Here is a 22,998-nt window from a genome sequence, read left to right as displayed (position 1 = left end):
ATTATAAAAAATAAATTAATACTTCTGCATTAAAATATTTGGGTGAAAAATATTCCCTAAAAATGCTTTGGGGAGGTAAAACTCCAGCAGTCCCATGGGGATCTGAAAGGTCAGAAACCCAAAGATGACAGCACTGAATTAATGAGCAACAGTCACAATTAATAACTCCAACATTTCCTCTAAAATATCTTCCTAACCAAAGGAAATAAACTCAGGAGTTCCCATGCAAAGAAATATTTTACAATAAAAAGATCCAACCTGAGGAGCTGCAGAATCTTTGTTTTCAGTGAAACTGAGCTCTTAGCAGGAAAAATAAAGCTAATTTCTGACACTGATTGTAGGCACAGCACAGCACCTGTATTTTAAATAACTTTAAGGAATGATATTTCCATTTAAATCACTTTAAGGGATGATATTTCCATTGAAGCCTCTGCTTTGCTATTTTTTGGGGGTCTCACCCAAACTTTGTGAGCACCTCTGTGTTCCAGCCCTGTTCAGGGATTACTCCAGGTGTGGAAATCCACCTTTCCTGACTAATTTAGTCAAATTTTGAGTAAATTTTTCATATTTACCCAAATCAAATTCATCAAATATACTCAAATCCGCCTTTCCTAATTTACTCCAAACACCCCCTTCTGTGGTGCCTTGATTACAAGATGGCACGTGAAAAAAAAAAAAAAAAGAGATATTTTAGTTAAAAACTCCTTCCCAAATGCTTCATCACCCCAAGGACTTCTCAGCAGAGAAAATAAAAATAAACATTGGTACCCAGCCTGGAACTCGAAGGACACTTGAGAATTGATGGAAATAGAAAGAGAATTTTGAAATTGATGGAAATAGAAGTAGATTCTCCCGACTCAGAGGGTGCAGGAGCAGCCATGAATCATTACTGGAATAACAAAAGGTGAGGAGGGGTTTAGGGCAGAGTTTTTATTTGAACACTCTCATTTACACAAAAGCTGCAAGTTAGCTTCCCCCACCCCTCCCTCGGGACAAACCTGGAGATGAGATTTATTTAGCACCTAAATAAATGAAATAAATCCCAGGATTATTGACCAAAGCGATTTGGGGTGTGGCGACACACGGAATAATTGGATTTTTTTGTTTTGTTGTGAGCATCCCAGGGGTGGTGCATAGTTCATAAAAAGGCAAAAAGCTGCCAGAAAAAAAGGGACAAATCACAGTCGTGGTCTGAAGTTATTGCAGTGCAAATTTAATAGGAGCAGTGCTTCAGTGAAGTGGGAATGGAGCACAGGCAGGTGCTCTCCTCCTCACGGCAAGAATTAAACTTGGTTGAAAAGCAGTTCCAGCTTTGTTTTTGAGATCTCAGGTCAGGGCTGCACGGAGCTGGAAGAGATTTCAAAATGACACAGAAAAAGTTGCAAAGTTCTGTTGTAAGAGGTTGCTCCTCTTTTTCACCCCAATCTGAATTTTAGTGACTTTGAGTGACACAAAAAGCCATTTTTAGCTCGCTGTTCAAGGCGCTGAAGGGGTCACTGAAGAGCAGAACGTTGATGTTAAATGGAAATAAAGTGCATTTTTCTGCTCCTTCTAAAAAGCAACCTCAAATGATATGAATTTATTTCTTCATTTATTTCTCAGGATTGTCAAAAAAGCAACCAAAATTGATCCCACTGATGGAAGTGACCTGGAGAGAGAGACACTTTTGGAACAACACTTTCATGGTTGTTCTCCCTTTTTTCTTCCACATTATGCAGTTTTTAATACAAGTATTTCTTCCAATCCCTGAAATATTTTTGATTTCTGGCCCCACATTCCCTCCCAAAGCAGTAAAATCAGCACTTTTGTGCACCACTCAAGGCTACCAGGTGTTCTGACAGAGCATTTAAATGAAGAAATGGCATCTTTTAAATAAATTGTTTTAAACAAAACAGATTATTAAGATGATTTTTCAAGTTTGCAAATCACTCCAACTTCTCCCCTCCAGGTTATCCAAACTCCAACAGCATTTTTGCCTTTTTACTGCAAAATGATGGAACTGAAAGGTGCCAAAATGAGTATTTTGAGATAATTTTCACTCACACACGAGCTCATGCACAGTTGGAACATTAGATTTGAAATCTATTTACAATTTTACATATTTTACAATATATAATTCATCTTTACAGCTACACAATAAGTTCAGACTAACATTGGTACCTTTTTTTTTCTGCTGGAACTTGGCTTCAAGTTAAACTAATTATTAAAAACAATTAAGTGCATGCTTAGAAGGAAGCTTTCAGGAGAGATGTCAATGGACTAGTGTTGCTTAAAAATTACACCAGTTCGCGTAGAAAATCGAAATTCAGTTCAAAAAACCCACCAAAGCCTAATAGAAATCTACTGGACTAAAATAAATACAATTTATTACACTTAACCAAAAAAAAAAAAAAACAAATCCAAAAAACCAAATGTACCTTTAAAAATGTACTGATTTAAGCTCTTTTTTTTTTTTTTTTAAGCCTTAAATTTCCTTCCTTTCCCAACTGACTGAGGATAATTATCCTGCATAAACCTGAGGCTGCAGTGGTGGGGGCAGCTTGTCATTCTCCACGTTTTCAGAGTCAATGGCTGCTAAGGCTTGACTTTTTGGTTTGATTTCTAAAGGATATTTCTCCACAATATCCTCCACCTCCTTGGTGATGCCATCAGTCCAATCAATGAGGTCTTTCTCCAGCTTCTTGGCTTCACTGACAATTCTTTCCTGTCTCTCATTCAACTGAGAGAGGAGATCTAAGCTTTTGCACATCTGCTTCACCCCCAGGCACACATCAGGGGAGAAACTGTCAGAATCCTGCTTTTTTGGGGAGGTCTGGCCCGTCATGAAATGATCAAAATCTTCCTGGCTCAGATTTAAAGACTGAGCATCCAGTTTTTCAATGAAGGCCACAGCACAGCACTGCAAACAAAGCAGAGAGAGCATCACTGCAAGACTGCAATCACCACACACTGCAATGCACCCATTTTCTATTCCTTACCCTCTTCTTACACCAGCAACTGATTTTTTAATGTTTTTTTTTTTTTTTAATGCCCTAAATGAGCTTTTCCAGAAGTTAATTTTATCAGACACTTCGTACAACTCTTTCCTCTCCCCAAAAGTTTGAAGAGATCAAAAACTGAGCTGCCAAGGTATATTCCAGACCTCAGGGTCTGCGTGTTTGGGAGGTGAGGGAACAGCAGGTACATGCCAAGGAGACAGGAGCAGTGTATTAAGATTTAATTATCTGATCAGCAGAGATCTGCCATGCAGATTAATTAATTAATTTTCTGAAGGAATGTCAAAGCCCAGCTCACTTGGTGGATGCTCTGCTCCTACTGAAATGAACTTTTAACATTCCAAGTGTTTCATTCAACTCTGTAATTTCCCTCCAGGATACTTTATGATAAAATGCAAAGCACACCAAGAAATGCCTCTTGGAGAAGCTGTAAAAAACCTGTTTACCTCCACACATGAATGGCCTTCAAAAACCTCTCAGAGGGGACTTTGCACCTGGAACATCTGCACAGCCCAAACTCTGAGGAGCAGAAAGCCCTGCTCTTGCAGGATAAAAACACACCCAAATCTTAGCACGAGGCTTTTCAAATAAAGGGTTGAAAGTTATAAAATAAGAAAACAAAGCTCTGATTTGGACAGCAGAGATGGAAGAGAGAGGAGACAAAACTGAGGTTACATAAGTAACCTCAACCACCGTTTGAAGATGAATTTTAATTTTTGTTTATTCATTTTGATTTAATTTTAATTTATGCCCTTTGCTGGCAATTCCTACCTCCAAAAGCAAGCCAAGCCTTGCTGCCCTAGCCCACCTTTCCTGCTGCACTCACCAGGTTGGTAAAATAATATCCATCCTCCCCAGTCATCAGCCTGCTGGGGTTGCAGAAGCGAGTGATGTACTGGATGTTGGACTGCAGGCGTGGGGGGTTCCCCTTCAGCACGATGTAAATCAGGGTGGGCAGGAAATCATCAGCAGAGGCTGGCTCATTTTTGGTGATTTTGATAGCATTGAAGATATGCTTGCTGCATTTGGTGATGCAGGCCAGTTTATCCCGAGGGACACGCTTGGAGTCCATCTCGATGATGTCTGGAGAGGGGGGGGGGAAAAAAAGTCCTGGAATCATTCAAATTGTATTAATCAGGCACTGAATAAGCAGGGTTTGCTGGGTAATAGTCATGGAAATAAAGTGCATTTTTCTGCTCCTGCTCCTTCGAAAAAGCAGCCTCAAATTACATGAATTTATTCCAAAACCGGGTGGATTTTATTCCAAAACCGGGTGGATTTTATTCCAAAACCGGGTGGATTTTATTCCAAAACCGGGTGGATTTTAGTCCAAAACCGGGTGGATTTTAGTCCAAAACCGGGTGGATTTTAGTCCAAAACCGGGTGGATTTTATTTAAACAATATAATTTAAAATAAAATTATATGAACTTAAAAAAAAAATCATTTAATGCATCATTTATTGCATCATTTCTGTCTGTGGGGAAGTGTTTCAAGTAGCTCAGTTAAGCCTAAGCACTTCAGTGTAGAAAATTATCCCTGCTCCACAGATGAAATTCCAAATTCCTGCATTTTTAACAGCCTGGACTCACTTTGTGATGACAGCAAAAATCACCTCAATAAGCAAGAGAAGTGAAATTGAAAGCTGTAAAAGCAGAATTCATCACTCACAAACCTGTAATTGCCTTCACAACCATGTCAGAGACTTCTGGGATTTCCTCACTGACAGGAACACACAGCATCTGGGGAGTCACCCAGTGCAAAGCCCTGGGACAGGAGAAAAAGGGTTAAAAACTCTAAAATCTCAGTGCCATGCAGGTGTGTGAAACCAGCTGCCTCCTGAACTCAGGGCAAAGGAATGCTTCCTGTGAATGAGGCATTATTCCAGCCATAAACCAGCTTATTCCACTGATGTAATTTATTTTCAGAGAAAGCACTTCCTTTTTTTTTTTTTTTTAATTTTTTTTTGGCTGTAATTTAACAAAAGCCAATTTTCCCTGTGTAGTGGTTGTCATTATCCCAGCTATTAAGTCTTTCAGTATTTTAAATAAAATGGTTTGAACCCTTAACAAGCCATTTTTCTGTGCACACCACAAGGTTTTTAACATGGTTGATTCAGACCTCATTTAGAGAATTAGGGATTACTCAATTATTTTTCCTTTCAAGCCTTACCTGATCCTCTTTTGGACAGCAAGGTCTTTCTTCTCATCATCAGTTGTCTCAGGGCAAAAAACATATTTATACTGGCGAGTCATGATGTATTTCTCAACCTCATCCATTGCCTTCTCCACTTTTTCAGGGGGCACTGAAAGAGACAAATCCCACAAATTAAATATTCCAGGAGTCATTGGAAGGTTTAATCCCATAATCAGCAAATTAACATTACTCATTCAAGACAATTTGAGACCATAAATGGATATAATATATACATTATAATATATATATATATATATAAGAAATATCTATTTATCCTATAAATAGAATGAAAGTTTTTAAAATACCTCTCAGTTACCCCATCTCTGGGTCAGAAGAGGGTTTAATATAACAGAACTCCACTGAGAATTCAAAAGAAAGTAAAAATATTTGTAAAAAACATTTAGACAGCAAAACTTCCTAGAGGGAACAATTCTAACTCTGGTACCAGAACCTGCTCCCAGCATTTCTGAAAGCTGGGAACGCTTTGCTGGAACTGAAAATTCAGTTTTACATCATTGCTTTTGGAAGAGGAAGATGGAAGAGAAGAACTTGGTACCTTTCCAACGTGTCTGCAGCCTGTCTGCTACATTTTGGTAGAAATCCTGGGCACATTCAGATTGTTCCTCAATGCTTAAATCCTGCAAGGGAACAAGGATTAAGTGTGAAGGGCTGGCAGCAACACCTCGGGTTTTGTTTTGGTTTAAGGCGAGTGCCCAGCTGCAGTAACAGTCTGAGAATGCAGAGGTGTCATCAGAGGTGTTTATAGTGGCTCAATTTGAGTTAAAAATAGGAGAAGCCAACACTGGCTCTTTTAATGTGTGAAATATTTGTATTTATTTGCTGAATAAATGGATATTAGCACAGGTGCTATGGCTTTTTCCCCTGAGGAGCACTGACAAAATAATTCAGACTAAGCCAAATGTTCGTCCTTATTTAACCTCTGATTTTTTTATAAGACAATTTATAGTCTATAAAAACCCCAAGAACATAAGTTATTTAAATGAATATCTCTACAGGAGATATTTCTGATTATAAAGTTGCTGTGAAATATATTCACAGTGCAATTTCTGAAACAACACTGCTTTTTCTCACTGAGCTCTTGAAGAACACAACAGAAGTTTCAAGGTTTAAAATTAACTTAATTAAGGCAATTTTTATCATTAAATGAAACTATACATTAAAAAAAGTGTGGAGAGAATTTGATTTCTGAATTCTCTAAGGCAAAAAAAAAGACATTTTCCTGAACACAAGTCTCAGCTCTTGCTGAAACTGGATTTCAGGCCAGGTTTATGTGTAGTAAAAAACTCCCATGTTTTGAGAAGGCTGAAATAGGAAATGAGAACACCTTCAGTGCTTGAAGCCAAAATTAAACCCACACTGTTCTCACAAACTCTGTGCTCAGAATGAACAGATCCTAAAGAAAAGAAATCAAAGAAGATTTCAAAGTAGAGTGAATGTCAGATTCCATGAGAACTCATGAGGAGATAATTTGAGGAACTAAATAGGAAAGGGAGAAGAAGAGGGGGGAAAAAAGCTGTGCTGAATTCTGACTCATTCCAACCATAGGTGGCACCACAGACTAATATTTCAAGAATTTTTTATTTTTTTTTTTAGTGCAAAATAAAGATAACACTTCATATTAGAAAAAAGCAGCACAGTCAAGTTTCCATTCCCCAATAAAAGGAGAAAAATTCACTAGGTGATATCTTATATAATTTCCACAAGTAGATGTAGAATAATAATTAATGTAGAATATTGCTGAACAGACTCATTTATGGGGGATTTAGTCTGGATTGATTTATCTGGGCTGCTCTGGGGTTAGCAGGATCCTTTGGTACCAAACTACCAAAAAAAAAAAAAGGCACTTAGATCTTATTTTGATTAATTCAATCATCTGAAGGCTCCTGCCACATTCCAGAAAATCCAAACTGCTGGAAGAAGTGCAGCACTTCCTCCCTCTCTCCCCAATCTTCCCATTTTATTGAGACAAGAGGCATTCAGAGCTCACCCTTTTATGACTCATGGTGTCCAAGAAGAGCTTGCACTGCTTGTAGATATCCTGGCCAGGCTTCTGGTATGTCCTGATGAATTCTATGAACTCCTTGGACACTCTGTCTGTCTCAATGCTGGCCTGCCTGTGGATGGAAGGACTGGGAGCTTTGGCCTCCTGGATCTCTGCTGGCAAAAATCAGGGCACATCAGCTCAATTTTTTACACCGATGGATGAGTACAGAAAGGTTTTATCATTTCCAATCACTGGTTTTCTTTTTCCAGCTTTTTTTTTTTTTTTCAATTTTTCAGTGCAAATTGGTCATTTGTAACTGTGTAAATGTAAATTGTAAATGAGCAGTTGTGTAAATTGTGTTTCTCAAGCTTTGCCAGGGGACTGCTGGATATTATTAAACACAGCAATAATTATTAAACACAACTCCAGGAAAACTGAGTATCCCACTGAAGTGGAACATTTAGAACCACAGCCCCACTCACCCAAACGGCCTTTTTACATTGGAAGTGACTGCAACGTAGGGCTGCTTTTGGGTTTTACAGTCACTCCCAGGTCAGACATCTCCATTTAAGGTTTCCAGCTGGGATCCTGCAGATTCCTAAAGATAATGGGGTGGTTTTCCCTCTGTCCCTGACCTCCACACTCCCTGCACCAACACAAGAGGCTCCCCAGCAGCTCAGGGCAGTTCTGCTCAAGGAACACACGCTGCAAGATGCCAGAGCTGCATCCACGGGGGGTTTTCCCACAAAACCATCTGATTTTCCAAGTTCCAAGTGAACTGTGCTGCTCCAATACCTTCACCCACCTTTCAGCTTGCCAGCCAACGCTGTTGGAAATGGAGGGATTGAACAGAGGTGGTGGAAATGAACGTGGTGAGAGGCAAGCAGCAGAGAGACAGAAAACATGAAAATATTCATGGTCAGCAAGAGACAAACATGGCTTTCAACCTGAAAACACTTCCCATGCACAGAAACCCTGCTTTCAACAAGCATGCACAACTCCAAAGGGAAAATAAAGAAATGGGATTAGTATGTTTCAGTTGGTTTTATTTGGATTTGAGGGTGCTTAGTGGGTTTTTTTTTTTGGTTATTTGTTTTTGAAGAGATCAAGCATTACAGAAAATCCAAAGTTGTGTCACCCAGTGAGTACCAAACTCTGCTCCTCTGACCAGAGCTCCATATATATATAATAACTTGGCCAGGCACCATCAGAGCACCTCTGGTACTCCAGTGCCCAGAACAGAAAAGGTCATGCAAATATTTAAATTCCAACTGCAGCAATTGAGACAGAGAGTGCAAACCCAACTCCTTTTTAGTTACTCAGGGACACTCTTCCAGAGGGGATTTCCTTCCACTGCCTTTATACCCAAGATTCACTCACTGCATGAACACCAAATCCTACACAGGATTCCAGCTGAAGGGTGGCCATTAATTAAATTTGTCATTAGAGAAGCAGAGAGCTTACTTGGAAATAATAAACAAAGAAGGCAGAATTATCAGCTATTTCTTCCATGATTAGTCACTGATCTCATTTCACAGTACAGCTGAAGGTCTATTTAGTTACTTCAACAATGACTTCACTCTTTTATAAACATAATAAGCCTCATTTTACTATTTGACCTTAAGGAATGTGATTATTACTTTTTCAATCACAAATTCAAACTAGATTGTTTAGTTACTAGAGAGACGTAGTCAACTGAGGCAGATTAATATTAAGTATTAAAAAGTGAATATTAGTTAGAATGAACTGTCTTTCAATGAGTTACACCAAGAATTACTTGTTGTAATTAATTAGTTGTAGTTGCAACTTCACTAACCTCTGAGCTGAAATCCTGATTTAAGGAAAATTAATCTGTACTGGTTACCAAGGGCTGCAGGAACAAATGAACTTCCAGCAATAAAATATCCTCAGGTTTGCCCTGTGTTCTCAGAGAATCCAGTCTAACTAAAAAGAAGCTGATCACAGCCAAGAATTTCCAAAAAGTTAAAGAGAGCCCAGCAGAGGAAAATGCCAAAACGCCAGGAGCGAGCATGGGAAGAGTGAAGGAAGGCTCAGCTTCACAAAGAATAAACATAATTAATATTTCAATCTTTCTACAGGAAAGCCACTTGTCACAGCAGAACAGGAGCACTCCAGGGATTCACTATGGTTGTGCCATGGCCACGGAGCCAGTCCAAGCATGGAATGTGAAACAGGGTTTGTCCCCAGCTCTGTCACACACAGCCCTCATCACCTTCCTGTGATAATTTAATAAACATCTGCACATTTCTTTAGCCAGCAGAACAAGTCAGGATGGAAAATAATTAATGGAGGATGAGCTCTTAAAGCTGTTTGCATCAAGGGGTTTGGTGTCCTTTTGGTTTAAATGAAAGCAGTGTCTCCTCTTGATGGGAAATTTTCTTCTTGGTTTATATAATAAACATCTGGAGATGTTTTGAGAATGCCACAGTTCTTGAAGTGGTTTCAACTCACAATAATCAGATTTGTAACAGCAACCTGGAAATTGTTTTTTTTTAAAAACACAAAGCAGCACAAGATCCAGCTAATTCTTACAAAATTAATTTTTTAAATCCTAATCCTGAAATGGAGCTAAAAGAAGCTTCAGCTTTACTCCTGTGACTCCCTGCTAAAAAGCAAAGGATTGGTTTAGAGATTCCACATCACCTCAGGATGCTGGACTTGCTTTTTAGCCACCTTCATGTTGAAGAGCACGGGTTACAACTGGCACAACCCTAGTTTGTGTTCAGCAAAGCCCAACTAAGAGCCAAGCTTACTAAAACCAGGCAGACAGCTTGCCCAGGCTGTGCTGCATTACCTTCAGAAGGGGAAGACAGTTCCCAGGAGGGAGTAAAAATCTCCTTCAAATCCCTGAGAATGTTATCAGCATTTCTCTCCCTCCCAAGCTGTCCTTGCTTAGGGGTTTTCTCTTCAGCTGCTGAAATAAAAAGGCCAAAGCAAGCAGGGCACCAAGAGCAGGAGCATGGCAGGACAGGTTGGTGAAGGGATAAAAAAAAGAAAAGATGGAAAGTGAGAAGAATGAACATTAACAAAAGAAGGTTTAATGCAGGTGAATGAATGCCTCGTGTCACCAGCTGCTGCCATGCACCAGGACAACTCTAACCACAAAAATGTTGAATTTCAAATAAAGGAAATGCATTGTCTCTAAGGTTAAGACAGATCAATGTTGCTTTTCCTCCTGGAATTCCTCCTCCACAGCCCAGCATTTCCCAGCTTTGCCCGTGTGAGCTATTGCTATGCCAAGCCAGCAGTGCCATTCATCACTCCTGCTTGTAACACATTCTGCAGAGCAAACACCCAGCCAGCCACAAACTCCATTTTCCCAGCCCACACAAACACTGCCAGCCTCACATTTATGTGCAGCTCAAGGCACCCTGCTCACACATCCCATTTCTTCCTGTCAAAGTGAGGCTCTCTGGCAGCACCAGCTGATATTTTCTCTCACTGGGAGGGTGATATTTCTATCACACTCACACACAGCAGTTTGTTGAGGTGACTGACAGCCAGCACCTTCTCTGCTGCTCCCTCCAGGAGGAATTCCCCTTCCAGCCCTAAATCCTGGTGTGACACCATGGCTGACTCGGGAGTTTCTTTGGAATGTGTGCCAGAGGAACAGGGAATTTCCTCTCAGCAGTGCAGTGCCACCACCAGGAACACTTGTCTGCTGTTCTGTGTAAAATCACATATAAACACAGGTTTAGCAGTCCTATTTAACAGATTGTTTGGCATAACTCACATTTTTCTGTGTTTTCAGTAGCAATCACTCTCCAGAAGCATCACTATTCCAACTTTTAAAAGTCAAAGCACAGAGCATTAATCTGCCTTTTAGAACAAAAACTTTTCATTTTAAAATGCACAGAAGCATGAAAAGCAAAGGAGAGTTACCCTTCTTAGCTCCTGCTCTGGAGGAAGCAGTGAAGAACTTCTTCACAGTAGTGACCTTTCTTGTTTTTTCATTGGTTTTCTTCTCCTCAAACTTTGAGAAGGTCAGGGACTGTGCCCCTTGGGTGCTCTGGCTGCTGGCATAGGCTTCCTCCTCCTCACGCTGGAGCCTGGAGTTGGAAAAACACAGGTCTGATTTAAAGGCTTAGAAACAAGGCAAAGGAACTGATTTCTAAGCATGGTCACCTTCCCCTCCTGTCACACTCTGAGTTCTCTAAAGGCACAGGGAAGGATTTCCAGCACCAGATTCATTTCATTGCTTTCCTCCCTGCCTCACACCAAGTTCCCCAAGCTGTTGCCTCAGGCAGTCCTTCCCCATCTTACAAAAGCAAAATACCCTGTCCCAGTCTCAGGAATATTTTGGGAAATAGATCATTGTTGTCATAATCTGCTTTGGTGATCAATATCTGCTTGAATGGGTGAGTCAAAGACCAAGTTTTTGATTTAAAGTAGGGGAGGGCAAACTCACCAACCCTGCACCCTTTCAAATAGGTAATATTCTATCACCCTTCAGGATGCTGAGCAATTGTCTTTAAACATCCCTCCAGCTCAGGATGGACCATAAATAGTCTGGGATCTGCAATCTCTTGAGGAAGAAATTGTATCTTATCAGTGCTGACAAACCTGTCTGTTCACTGCAACAAACAATCACAGCTTATCTGTGCCTTTAGCATCTCCCAGCTACTCATTAAAGAATTCCTTAAATACCCCACTTTGTTTTAGAGATGATCCAAGACTGGCAGTGTAAATATTTGCCCTAATAATAAAGTTTTTATTAACTGTTTAAGACATTTAGGGCAGAGGAAAACAATGACATGACCTCTGTGCTGCTACTTCTGAAAACACATCTTCCATTTTCAGGGTCAAGCATTTATCACATGAGGAAAATAGATTGGCTCACAGAAAATAAGTGATTGAACAATTACCTAAATTAGCAAAACTAAAGCTTTGGTGTTCTTGGGCTTAAGCCTGCAGTTTATAAGAATGACCACAGACAAGACTAAAATCAGTTTTTAATCAGCAGCTGGAATGTAAAACCATGGTGCTGTCTATACCCAAGAAAATAACTGCCATCTCCGAGGATATTTAATCAAAATTGTCCCTATAACCCTTTTAACTGCTAGGTAGAAATACAGATTTGCATATGCAAATTAGCTCAAAGTATTCATTGGGAGATTGGGCTCTGTTTACATTTTCTTTTCAAATCTCTTATAGCAGAATGTCATAAACATCCATCTTTGCATCAAAAGGAAGGTTTGAATTCCTGCTGAAAAGGTCAAATTGGGGAATTCGTGATGCACCTGAGCAAGGAGGACTAGGAAAGAGGAGGCAAGAAGAGAATTTGGTGCAGTCACCCTGAAGGAAGAAAAGAAGGTTCTTTACCGCTCTGCCAGCTCCCAATCCTCCTGGATCTGCTTCTGCCTGGCCTTGTGGTATTCCTCCCTCCAGCACTTGGAGCAAAAGCCCTGCCAGGCAGGATTGCCATAGTAACCACAGCCCTTCTTGCACAGCAGCTCCGACTGGTCCACGTGGATCCCCCTGCGCTCCGATTTCAGGTTCATCTTCCTCCTGCAGGAACAGGAGAAGGGTTAAAAACACAAACGTGGCACCAGCCGGCCAGAAATCGTTTCTTCTGAGGGTTTGCCTTTGGAAAGGAGTCACCTGCTTGAATTATTTAACAGCTCCATAGCAACTGAGTGAGTGCCACAGGAGGAAGGGCACAGTTACATAACCAGGAGCCCCAAAGCCAGGGACACACAGCACATCTTTGTAGGGCTGGGACCCTCACACAGCCCCAGAAAGCGACAGGGAAACAGTGACAGTCCCACACCAAGGGGACAAAGTCCCAAAACGCATCTTTGTAGGGTTGTGACCCTCATACAGTTCCAGAGTGCTCCAAGGAACCAGTGACAGTCCCACAGCCAGGGGACAAAGTGCCAAGGCACGTCTTTGTAGAGCTGTGACACAGGTCACAGCCCTACAAACCCTCACACAGATCCAGAAAATGGCCTAGGGCAGAAGTGACAGTCCCACACCAAGGGGACAAAGGCCCAAAGCACATCTTTGTAGGGTTGTGACCCTCACAAAGGTCCAGAACATGGCCCAGGGCAGAAGTGACAGTCCCACACCAAGGGGACAAATTGCCAAGGCATGTCCTTGTAGGGTTGTGACCCTCACAAAGGTCCAGAAAATGGCCCAGGGCAGAAGTGACAGTCCCACAGGCAGGGGACAAATTGCCAAGGCATGTCCTTGTAGGGTTGTGACCCTCACAAAGGTCCAGAACATGGCCCAGGGCAGAAGTGACAGTCCCACACCAAGGGGACAAAGTCCCAAAGCACATCTTTGTAGGGTTGTGTCCCTCACAAAGGTCCAGAACATGGCCCAGGGCAGAAGTGACAGTCCCACACCAAGGGGACAAAGGCCCAAGGCCCTGCTCCCACCAGCACCTTGTTCTGCCAGCTAGCAGCACAAAGCAACGGGGGAAAAAATGAAATAAAGTTCCAAAAGCCAACAAGGGAGCACACAGAACATATTGTGCTCTGAGACTGGGCCCGCACAGAGCCCCACGGGTGAGGCTTTGGGGTGTGTGGCCTCCGAAGGGGCCAGGGGGAATCACAGCCCAGCCCCATTTCCTCCGAGTTCTGCCAGGGTTAAACTGCCTGCACGCAGCCCTGGGGTTTCTATTTAGTGACTGCAACTAAATAGATTCTCCTGCCCACACCAGCAGCGTGGCAAGGCTGCCTTGGAGCATCCAGTGAGCATCCAGCCTCCTCTTCCTTTCCTGACAGAAACCACCCCACATCCCAGCTCCCTGCTTCCAGGGGGAAATGCTGATCCAGGAGAAAAGCAGCACAACATCACCTGCAGCAGCAAGGGTAAGGTGTGTCTATTAAAATATTGATTTTTTTTTTTTTTCCCCCCAATATTGACAAACAGGGACAGCAGAAATAGCACAGCAAGGTTTTGTCCAGTAAATGCAGCTCCTTTTCCTTCCTGCCATTCCAGAGGTGCCACGTATGGAAAGCAAGAGGAGAAGGGATTCTCTCAAACTGAACAGCACCAGTAACTGGCTCAGAGTTATCCTCTTTTCCCCTGAAATTCCACTCCAAACTCTCCTCTGGATCATCCAGCAAAAATAAAAATATGCACAATTGTCAATGAGAGGTTTCTACTACAGGAAATTCCAGCTGTTTTCTTCCAAGCTCAGTTATCCATTTTAAAAGACTGATAATGTTTAACATTTCCCACTAATGTAATCAAGTTATTTTGAGCAAAGTAACAGGAAACACACAATTTTCTCTGAGGGGGGAAGAAATTAAATATTCCATCTTATCTACGTAAGTATTAAGATTTCTTCCACTTTTCTATTTTTGAAAGAAATAATGAGTTTCTAAAAATAACCTAAAAATAGTTTCATTGTAGAGACATGCACATTAAGGGAATCAATTTCTTAATGACATAATTTATAGCTATGTGATCTCGTTTTTATAGATGGGAGAGCAGCTGAATATTTTCTTTTTCTTTCCCACTGAAAAGTCTGACAAACAATATTGTGCTGCTGCAGGGCAAAATGGAAAAAAAAAAAAGACATTTTAAATATTTGAGAGCTTTACTTCATTCCCATATGGAGAAATATCTGAGAAACATAAATACATTGCTTTCACAAAAATTTTTTAGTTTCATTTGCTGATTTTTCAGGGAAGGGCTATGTGGGAGCTCCTGGCTGCCAACACCCGAGAGCTCAGAAATGAAATTTTCAGTGTGTGTCAGCTGCACAGCCTAGGCAGGAATTGCATTTTGGCAGCATTTGCACACTCGGGCCATTCCCAGAACATCACTGATGTCCTTGAGCAACAATTCTGAAAAGAAAGGGGAAGCAAAAGCCTGAAACTCTTCACTGATTCAGTTTCCAGAGCACTTCCTAAAAGCAGAAGCTGCAGCAGCATTTTGGTCAGAGAGCTCTATTGCAGGTGCCTGTCCTAGAAAAAAACGCCATAAAAATGCATCAAATGTTTAATTGCCATTGATGTGAAGCTGATCAGTCAATGTTTTCACTGGAAACCACAAAGACACAATAAACAAAATATTCTCATATCATAAAGCTCCCAGAAATGTTACAGGGATCTCTGTCAGGAAACAAAACCCTATAAAATCCTGTCACCCACCAGGCCAGTTACAACTCTGGAACTGCAATGATTCCAAAAGTTCTGCTCTTATTCCAAAGCACCATATTCCAGGCTCTGATTTGAAAATTAAAGGAATGAAATCAACCCCCTGACCCTGCTTGTGCCACCCCAACACCCCTTGGGCACTTCCACCCTGCAGAGGGGCACAAAAATCCCCTTTGTGCCCACGGAGCTTCACCCCACAGCTCCCTCTGGCACCCCCTGGGCACGTGAAAATAAAATTAAAGTTTTGTACAGAGTGCAGAGAGCAAAGCAGGGCTGCAAGGAGCTGCAGAGGCAGAGCCCTGCCCTCCCTGGGGTGTTTGCACTGGGGACAAAGGAGTCACCCTGAGCCACAGGGAGGAGTCACATGCTGCTCACACAGCTGAAACTTTCACCTCCCTGCACACCCAAAAAGTCCTTGCAAACAAACAAACAAAAAAAAAAGTTTCCCAGCTGATTTCTGCAGGTCAGCATTAATATTTGAATGAGGAAATCAGCTCGGGTTTTGAGAAAATGAATGTGGAAAAATAAGCACTCAAATTAATTTTCGGTAAGTAAATCACTGCCAAATCTTAAATAATAAAATAATTATAATATCACATAATTATTTATATTCATAACAAAATAGATTGTTCATTATTACATTAATAATATTTATATAATATATTGTATCAGTAATATAATACAATATAAACAATATAACACACTATATAAAATACAATAAAATAATATAATTTTAATATAACTATATACTATATATACTATACTATATATTATATAATTATTATACTATATATTATATAATATTATACTATACATAACATTATATAATATACATAATATAGTATATAAAATAATCTATTTTTATAGATTTATAATTATAATCTTACATAATAAAAATGTTTTGTGGGAACTGTAGAGTATTCAAAATGCTTTTTTTCCCTTCCTCTGTTCCCTTCTCTCCCTCCCGCTCCAGCTAAAGGTGATCATTCCCTACCCAGCAATCACCTCCTCAGTGTTTGCACAGTCACACCACACAATTTGCATGGTCAGATCTCTTGTTTTCACTCCTGCTCTGAATGCATGGCAATGCAAAGCTCACTTCTAGCACAACTGAAAGGCAAAAAAACAAATTTGTTGTTTTTCTGGAGCTGGAGAGCAGACAACTCCAAACACCTTTATACCACCTGTAACAAATTTCCACATTAAAAAAAGGAAAAATCGAATCCAGAAGAACAATAAAATACCAGAAAATCATAAATAACATTAACAAGTAAAATTTTGGAGAGGTGCTTTGCACCAAACATCCTTCTTGCACCTCCTCTATCCCAGTTAAAGCACTTCAAGAAGCACATCTCCCTCCCAGGAGCAAAAATTTGATGTAATTTAAAATATCTTCATCACAGCTTTGCTTAGTGAGTGTTTCAAAACATTGTGAATTCATCAGGGAAGGCAAGAATGCCACCTCACAATTACCACAGGACAAAATCTTCTTTTGAGCATTTCTGTGCCAGGACCAGACCTCATCACACTTCTTATCTGTGTTAATTAGCAACACCCCTTCAAAGAGTTTAGAGAAACAATGGGCTCTCACACTTAATAATTAACTTATTAAATGCCTTTACTTAATTAATTGCAAGTAAAAGCTTCTGGTTTCCCCTTCTCCACTGAAATGGAAAACCAGAAATCACCCAACTCTTGTCTATGATTTTTGAGGTGCACCTCACACACTGTGGGTGCTCCTGAGTGATTGATTTGGGATAATCCCAGCCTGGAGAGGTGTCCCACTGCTGGCTGTGGACACCAAAATGCTCCCTGCCCTGCTGCCATGAGAATTCCCACTTTGAACCTCCTTCTTCTGCATGCCCAGCTTTATTTTTGCAAATTCTACTGAAATCAAAAGGAAATGAGGCCTGTGATTCACATGAAATCAGATCTGTCTGCAGGGCTGCACATCAAAGGTCTCCAGTGACAGATCTGAGCTGTTCCAGCTTTTTTAAACCATCTCACAGTAATTTTGTTGTGATGGAAAAAAAAAAAATATCACCAAATCACTGTGGTTTAATTCAAAACCAGCTTTCTACTGGCTTTAATGCAACTTATCCTGAAGCTTTCAAATACATCTTCCTATCAACATATTTTTCTTGCTGCATCCACACTTAGATAATTTTTTTCCTTTTTATTCACCCACTTAGAGCAAACACCTTTTAAGAAGGGCAATACCAACTCAGACCCTTCTCATCCTTGCTCAACCTCTCAATTTTTTCATCCAAAAGAACCTCCAATAAATCACAGCTCTCCCTTCAGAAAATGGGGACTCGCAGACTATTTTTCAGGAAGGACAAAGCAGCTGCCTGCCCTCTGTGGCTCTGTAAAGTTGAAATGAGAACATGTGTGCAAACACTGCAGGGTTTCAGTCACCACCACCAGGAACCCAAACCAGCAAAACCAAATTTCCTGCAAAATATTCTGCCTGAGAGCCGCTCCACTTACCCCGTCACACACTTTGAACCACATTTGAGACTAACACAGAGAGAGTTAAGACACAGGAAACACCAATTTTCTTCCAAGCCCATAAATCCCAAGGCCATTTTTGCCAGTGATCCATAAAGGGGACTGAAGGAGCAGCAATCATTCCTCCAGTCAGTAACAGCAAAATAATAAATTCTAATTTTCACACAGACCAAGTTACGAAACAACCAGCAAAATTCCTGTTAAATGTATTAAACCAGGTATCAATCACAGCAAAGAGCAGATGTATCCTCAGCTTTTGGACAGGGAAAAAGAGCTCCTCCAACCCAAACTGGATCCGATTTAATGCACACATGAAAGACTAAATTCACGTAACACCTTTTCAGCAAGAATCACAATTCTCACAGGACAAGCACTGCAGACACAGCTTTAGCTTGGGAAAAAGCAGGGGGTGAAAGGTGCTTTAGGAGCAGCACAGATTTACCACAGGCTCCAACACCCCCAGGTTGTTCTTCTGGTTCTTTTCCACCTCCCTGCCTCGCCAGGATGGAGCAGGCAAAAGGATCTGAACCTTTATTAGCAGGGCAGCCTGTGAGGAGATCCCAGCTGGCTCATAAACTATTTATTGGTGCTGGATTGCTGAGGTCACCTTTAGAGAGCTGGCTGGAAAAGCTCTTATTCAGGGCTGAACAGAAAGGGTCTTGCTGAATCAATCAATAAACACCTTCAGTAAGAGCTAATTGCAATCAATTTATAATTATTACAAGCTGTGAAGAAGCTAGTCCACAAACTAATGCTGGAAACTAAAGGAGTAGCTTTAATTCTATAATTGAAGTTCTATAAATGAGTTTTAGCATTGGTAACAACTTAATTAAATGTATCTAAAACCAGCAAAACACAGACTGGGCACAGGCAGGTTTGCTTTGGGTTGTGGGTATGTTTTGGGTTTGGTTGGGGTTTTTTTTTTGTTGTTGTTGGTTTGTTTTTTTTTTCTTCCCTCCCTAAAATTAAGTTTTCTCAAAAAAAAAAAAAAAAAAAATTGGCAGAAGCATTAGCAACAACCCCCAGCAGTCTTTCCACTGGGCCGAAGCAAACGTGATTCAGCTCTTCAAAAGTCACTCCAGCACTTAATGAACAACCTGAATTCTTCTAATTCAAAAATATCAAAGTGCCCCAAAGAGTGTTCACAATGAGCTCACTGCAACTCTCTGGTCATTAATGGCCGTTCCCAGAAATGGAATTTTAAAGCAGAAAAAAAAGAAGAAAAAAAACCAGGGAGGCCTCCAAACACACAATTCTTACAGGAACTGCTGTTGGTTCACGTTTTACTAGTGCCTGTATACTCCATTAAAATTCAGAACAAGACAACTTTAATTACTAAAAATAGATTTAGAAGGTAGGTTAGAAAGTGCATCAAAACTGAGGGGTGGAAGGATGAAGTCAAGGTGCATTTTGCCAATGGAAAAGTGCCCTTAAAATGTATTTATTGCAAAGAACCACTGACGCAAACGCCCCAAAATTCTGAAAAGCAGCAACCTACGTGTTGAAAGAGTCGTGATTCAGGTGGAACCCCAAACACTCAGGCTTGTAATTAGCAGCAGGGTAATTAACCATGAGCTAATTTCCTCCCAAGGAAAGGGTGGGGCAGGATGAGCTCAGGCTGGAGAACAGCAAATACAAAAGCCATTAGACAAGTCAGGAATTAGGCAAGAAACCCGGTGTTATCTCTGCAGTGCTCACACTTTTAATGTGAAATCTTCCCTGCAATTACAGAATTTCAGCTACAGCAGCTGTAGGATAAACAGTGCAGGCTGCTAAAAAAACAGTCTCAAGAAAAGAAACAGTCTGCTGAGCACCACTACAAACAAAACCACAGAGCTGGTCCTGGCATTTGGAGAGGTAACTGCAGCCACAGCTTCCAACCTCCAAAATCCTGATGGCCACAAGGCTGCAGCTCTCCAATTGCTCAGCTTGGAGTTGTGTTTTCCCTTCAAATGTCAGCCCAGGCCCGGGGGTACAGGTTTGGTTGGTCCCCATGACCAGGCTGTGTCTCACCATCTCTCCATGTGACCCACAACTGTGCTTCCAACGAAATCACAGGAAACATCTGAAAACTCTTTGTGCTGCTCGACTGGGAGCTCAGGTCGCAGTAAAAAGATTAGCTTAAACTGCTAAAATCTCCTCAGCCACATCAGCAACAGGCTCCTACACACTACTGCCTGCCAACCACACTCACCTGGACACAGATGGAAATTAAGTTGCCTAAAACCTCAGAGAAAAACTTCAAAACATTTTATACCCTTTGTACCTGACTTGTTACAAGTGGCACTTTAGCAGGACTTCACCAACAAGACTTCTATGTCTGGTTTTAGATCACAAGTAGTTAATTATCAGGGAAAAAAAGCCCCAGGTATAATTGGGGATTACACAGCAAGGAAAGAAGGAGCTGAGAAAGGCTGTTCTAGCTTAAATAACACCACAGAACAAAATTAAATACCAGAATCACGGACTATCTTCAAGCTTATGATCTGTTTGTTGTGTAAAGCAGTCTTAGGAATTGGTATAATTGGCTTTATATCCTATTCCCCCTTTCTACTATGTGTTGTTCTGGGCTTTTTCTTGGTCAGCAAAACATTCCACTGAATTACAGTTCTCTTCCTAATCCTCCCTGCTGCAAAAACCACTTGTGTAACCCTGTCCAGAAGGCCAGCACATCCAATTCCTGAATAAAGCACTGCTCCTGGAAAACAACTTGCCCTTCTCCACTGGCCTGGTTTGCTCACTGGTCTCAAAAATCTGTTGGGTAACTGGAAAACCAAAGGCAGGTCAGTACAGTTCCCAAAGTCCTGGGGTGAGGAATCAAAAGTCATTTCAAATGAGCCCAAACAACAAAAGTGTGGCAAGTCAATCATGGATTTAAATCACAGCCTCCACAATGCCACCCTTTCCCCCAAACCATTCAGTGCTGCTAATTCCCAGCCAAGCAAAAAACAATTTAATTTTGCCTGTAACACCTTCTCAATCAACCCAGCAGCCCATCCTAGCCTCTGCCACAGAGCAGCAGGATTTCAGACAGCACTGAGCCACCCCGAGAGAATTTATTTGGTAATTCAAGCACATCATTCATCCCTCAACATCTCACACCCTCTCTGAGCCACTCCCTGCTTCAAGGGAACAACCTGAACTCTGCAAGCAGCGACAAACACCCACAAGAGCATCCAAAAAGCTCTGCTCAGCATCTTAAGTGTCCTCCTTCACCTGGCTGACTTTAAAGGACTTTGATCCTCGGCTGTGCAGGGGGAAGCCAGGCAGGGACGATACTTACAGGAAAAAAGCCAAAAACTCATTGATCCGCGAGGAACTCATCAGGGAAACAGGCTGGGGTGGGGGACTATTGGTAAAGCCATCAGTGACACCTGCACCCTGTTAACTACAGGCACAGACCCATGGAATTAATTAAACACAGAGATAATAAAAATTAGCTTTAGGAGCTGCACATGGAGGACGGCAAACACCCACAACAGCACTCAAAACGCATTTTAAAAAATTCTCCAAACTTCCCCCCCGGCTTGAGTTTTTAAAGGACTTTAATCCTCAGCCGGGCAGCAGCAATACTTACAAAAAAAAAGCCAAAAACTCCTTGACCCACAAGGAGCTCATGAGGAAAAGAGGCTGGGGGGACATGGTGGCAAGGCTGTCAGAGCCACCTGCCCAGACCCACGGAACAGACACATACATGCACATCGAATAAAAAATCAGGCGGAGGAGGAAGGCGGCTTGCCAAGCTCCCGGGGTTGGTTTATCCCGGGGTTGGTTTATCCCGCCCTGCGGAGCCCCGGGACCCCTCGTCCAGGCCCACGGCGGCAGCGGGGGCGGCGCGCAGCCCCCGGCGGGGCGGACACCGAGCCCCGATGCTCCGGACGGGCGATACCGGGGGGATACCCGGGAGATACCCGGGGGGACAGGGGGGATACCGGGGGGATACGGGCGATACCGGGGAGGACCCGGGCGATACCCGGCGGACCGGGGCGATACCCGGCAGACCCGGGCGATACCCGGCGGACACGGGCGATACCCGGCAGACCCGGGTGATACCCGGGGGTGCCCGGGCGATACCCGGGGGTGCCCGGGCGATACCCGGCGGACCCGGGCGATACCCGGGCGATACCCGGGGGTGCCCGGGCGATACCCGGCGGACACGGGCGATACCCGGGCGATACCCGGGCGATACCCGGGGGTGCCCGGGCGATACCCGGCGGACCCGGGCGATACCCGGCAGACCCGGGCGATACCCGGCGGACCCGGGCGATACCCGGCGGACCCGGGTGATACCCGGGCGATACCCGGGGGTACCCGGGCGATACCCGGGGGTACCCGGGCGATACCCGGGGGTACCCGGGCGATACCGGCGGACCCGGGCGATACCCGGCGGACCCGGGCGATACCCGGGCGATACCCGGGCGATACCCGGGCGATACCCGGCAGACCCGGGCGATACCCGGGCGATACCCGGGGGTGCCCGGGCGATACCCGGCGGACCTGGGCGATACCCGGGCGATACCCGGCGGACCCGGCCGCCCCGCTGTCCCCACCCCAGCTGCCCGTGCCGCGGCTCTCACCGGCTGCCCCGCGAGCCGGGCCGGGCTCCGCTGCGCCGCCGCTCACGGCCCCGGCGCTGCCCGGGCCCTGCCTCGGTGCCTCCGAGCCTCCCGGAAGGGCGGGCGGCACCTCCGGGGCGGGACCGAGCCCGGAAGGAAGCGGGGCCGGTGGGGGAGCGGCTCGGGGCCGCTCTGCCCCGCGGCTGCGGCGCGTCGCTCCCGGCGTGCCGAGTTCCCGGCCCGTCCCTGCCCCGCAGCCGCTCCTCAGCGCTCCGCGGCCCGGCCCGGCCCCACGCGAGCCCCCCGGAGCTGTCCGGGGAAATATCAAAATACCCAACTCCCGCTGCTAGTTCCAGCTCCTCTTCCCGTGCTCACTTACACAGTGTTGCGTGCTGGTTTTCATAGATTTTTTTCCCCCCTCTTTTTTTTTTTTTTTTTTTTTTTTCTCAGTACGGACATCCCACTGTGAGAGCTTCAGCAGGGCAGATGGACAGCAAGGAAATGACTTCAGAACAAAGGGAAAATTCCTCTGAGCAGAGGCAGAAAGGTTCTTTTTGGGCACTGCAGGAGCAGGGGCGGCTGCTGGGCTGGCACAGGAAGGGGC

At 43.2% G+C, this 22,998-nt stretch overlaps 1 protein-coding gene across 4 annotated transcripts; it reads right to left on the bottom strand.

The window, feature by feature from the left end:
• Positions 1–915: 915 nt before the first annotated feature.
• RABGEF1 (RAB guanine nucleotide exchange factor 1) lies at positions 916–22,521 on the bottom strand. Of its 4 annotated transcripts, XM_031506423.2 has the most exons (11): positions 22,416–22,521; positions 12,539–12,724; positions 11,099–11,265; positions 10,011–10,130; positions 8,001–8,021; positions 7,199–7,365; positions 5,747–5,828; positions 5,167–5,299; positions 4,670–4,761; positions 3,823–4,079; positions 916–2,899 (listed from the first exon to the last, which is right to left on the bottom strand). In XM_031506423.2, the coding sequence occupies exons 2-11, from the start codon at positions 12,715–12,717 to the stop codon at positions 2,501–2,503; spliced, it is 1,617 nt and encodes a 538-aa protein (XP_031362283.1). In that variant the 5' UTR covers positions 12,718–12,724; positions 22,416–22,521; the 3' UTR covers positions 916–2,500. The 4 variants fall into 4 exon arrangements, with proteins under 4 accessions (XP_031362283.1, XP_021406485.1, XP_021406486.1 ...); XM_021550810.2 differs by lacking the exon at positions 10,011–10,130; XM_021550811.2 differs by lacking the exons at positions 8,001–8,021; positions 10,011–10,130 and having other exon boundaries at positions 7,199–7,368.
• Positions 22,522–22,998: the final 477 nt, after the last annotated feature.

This window comes from Lonchura striata, chromosome 20, assembly GCF_046129695.1.
Source record: "Lonchura striata isolate bLonStr1 chromosome 20, bLonStr1.mat, whole genome shotgun sequence".
Lineage (NCBI taxonomy): Eukaryota > Metazoa > Chordata > Aves > Passeriformes > Estrildidae > Lonchura > Lonchura striata.
This window is presented reverse-complemented; position numbering and strand designations above follow the sequence as displayed.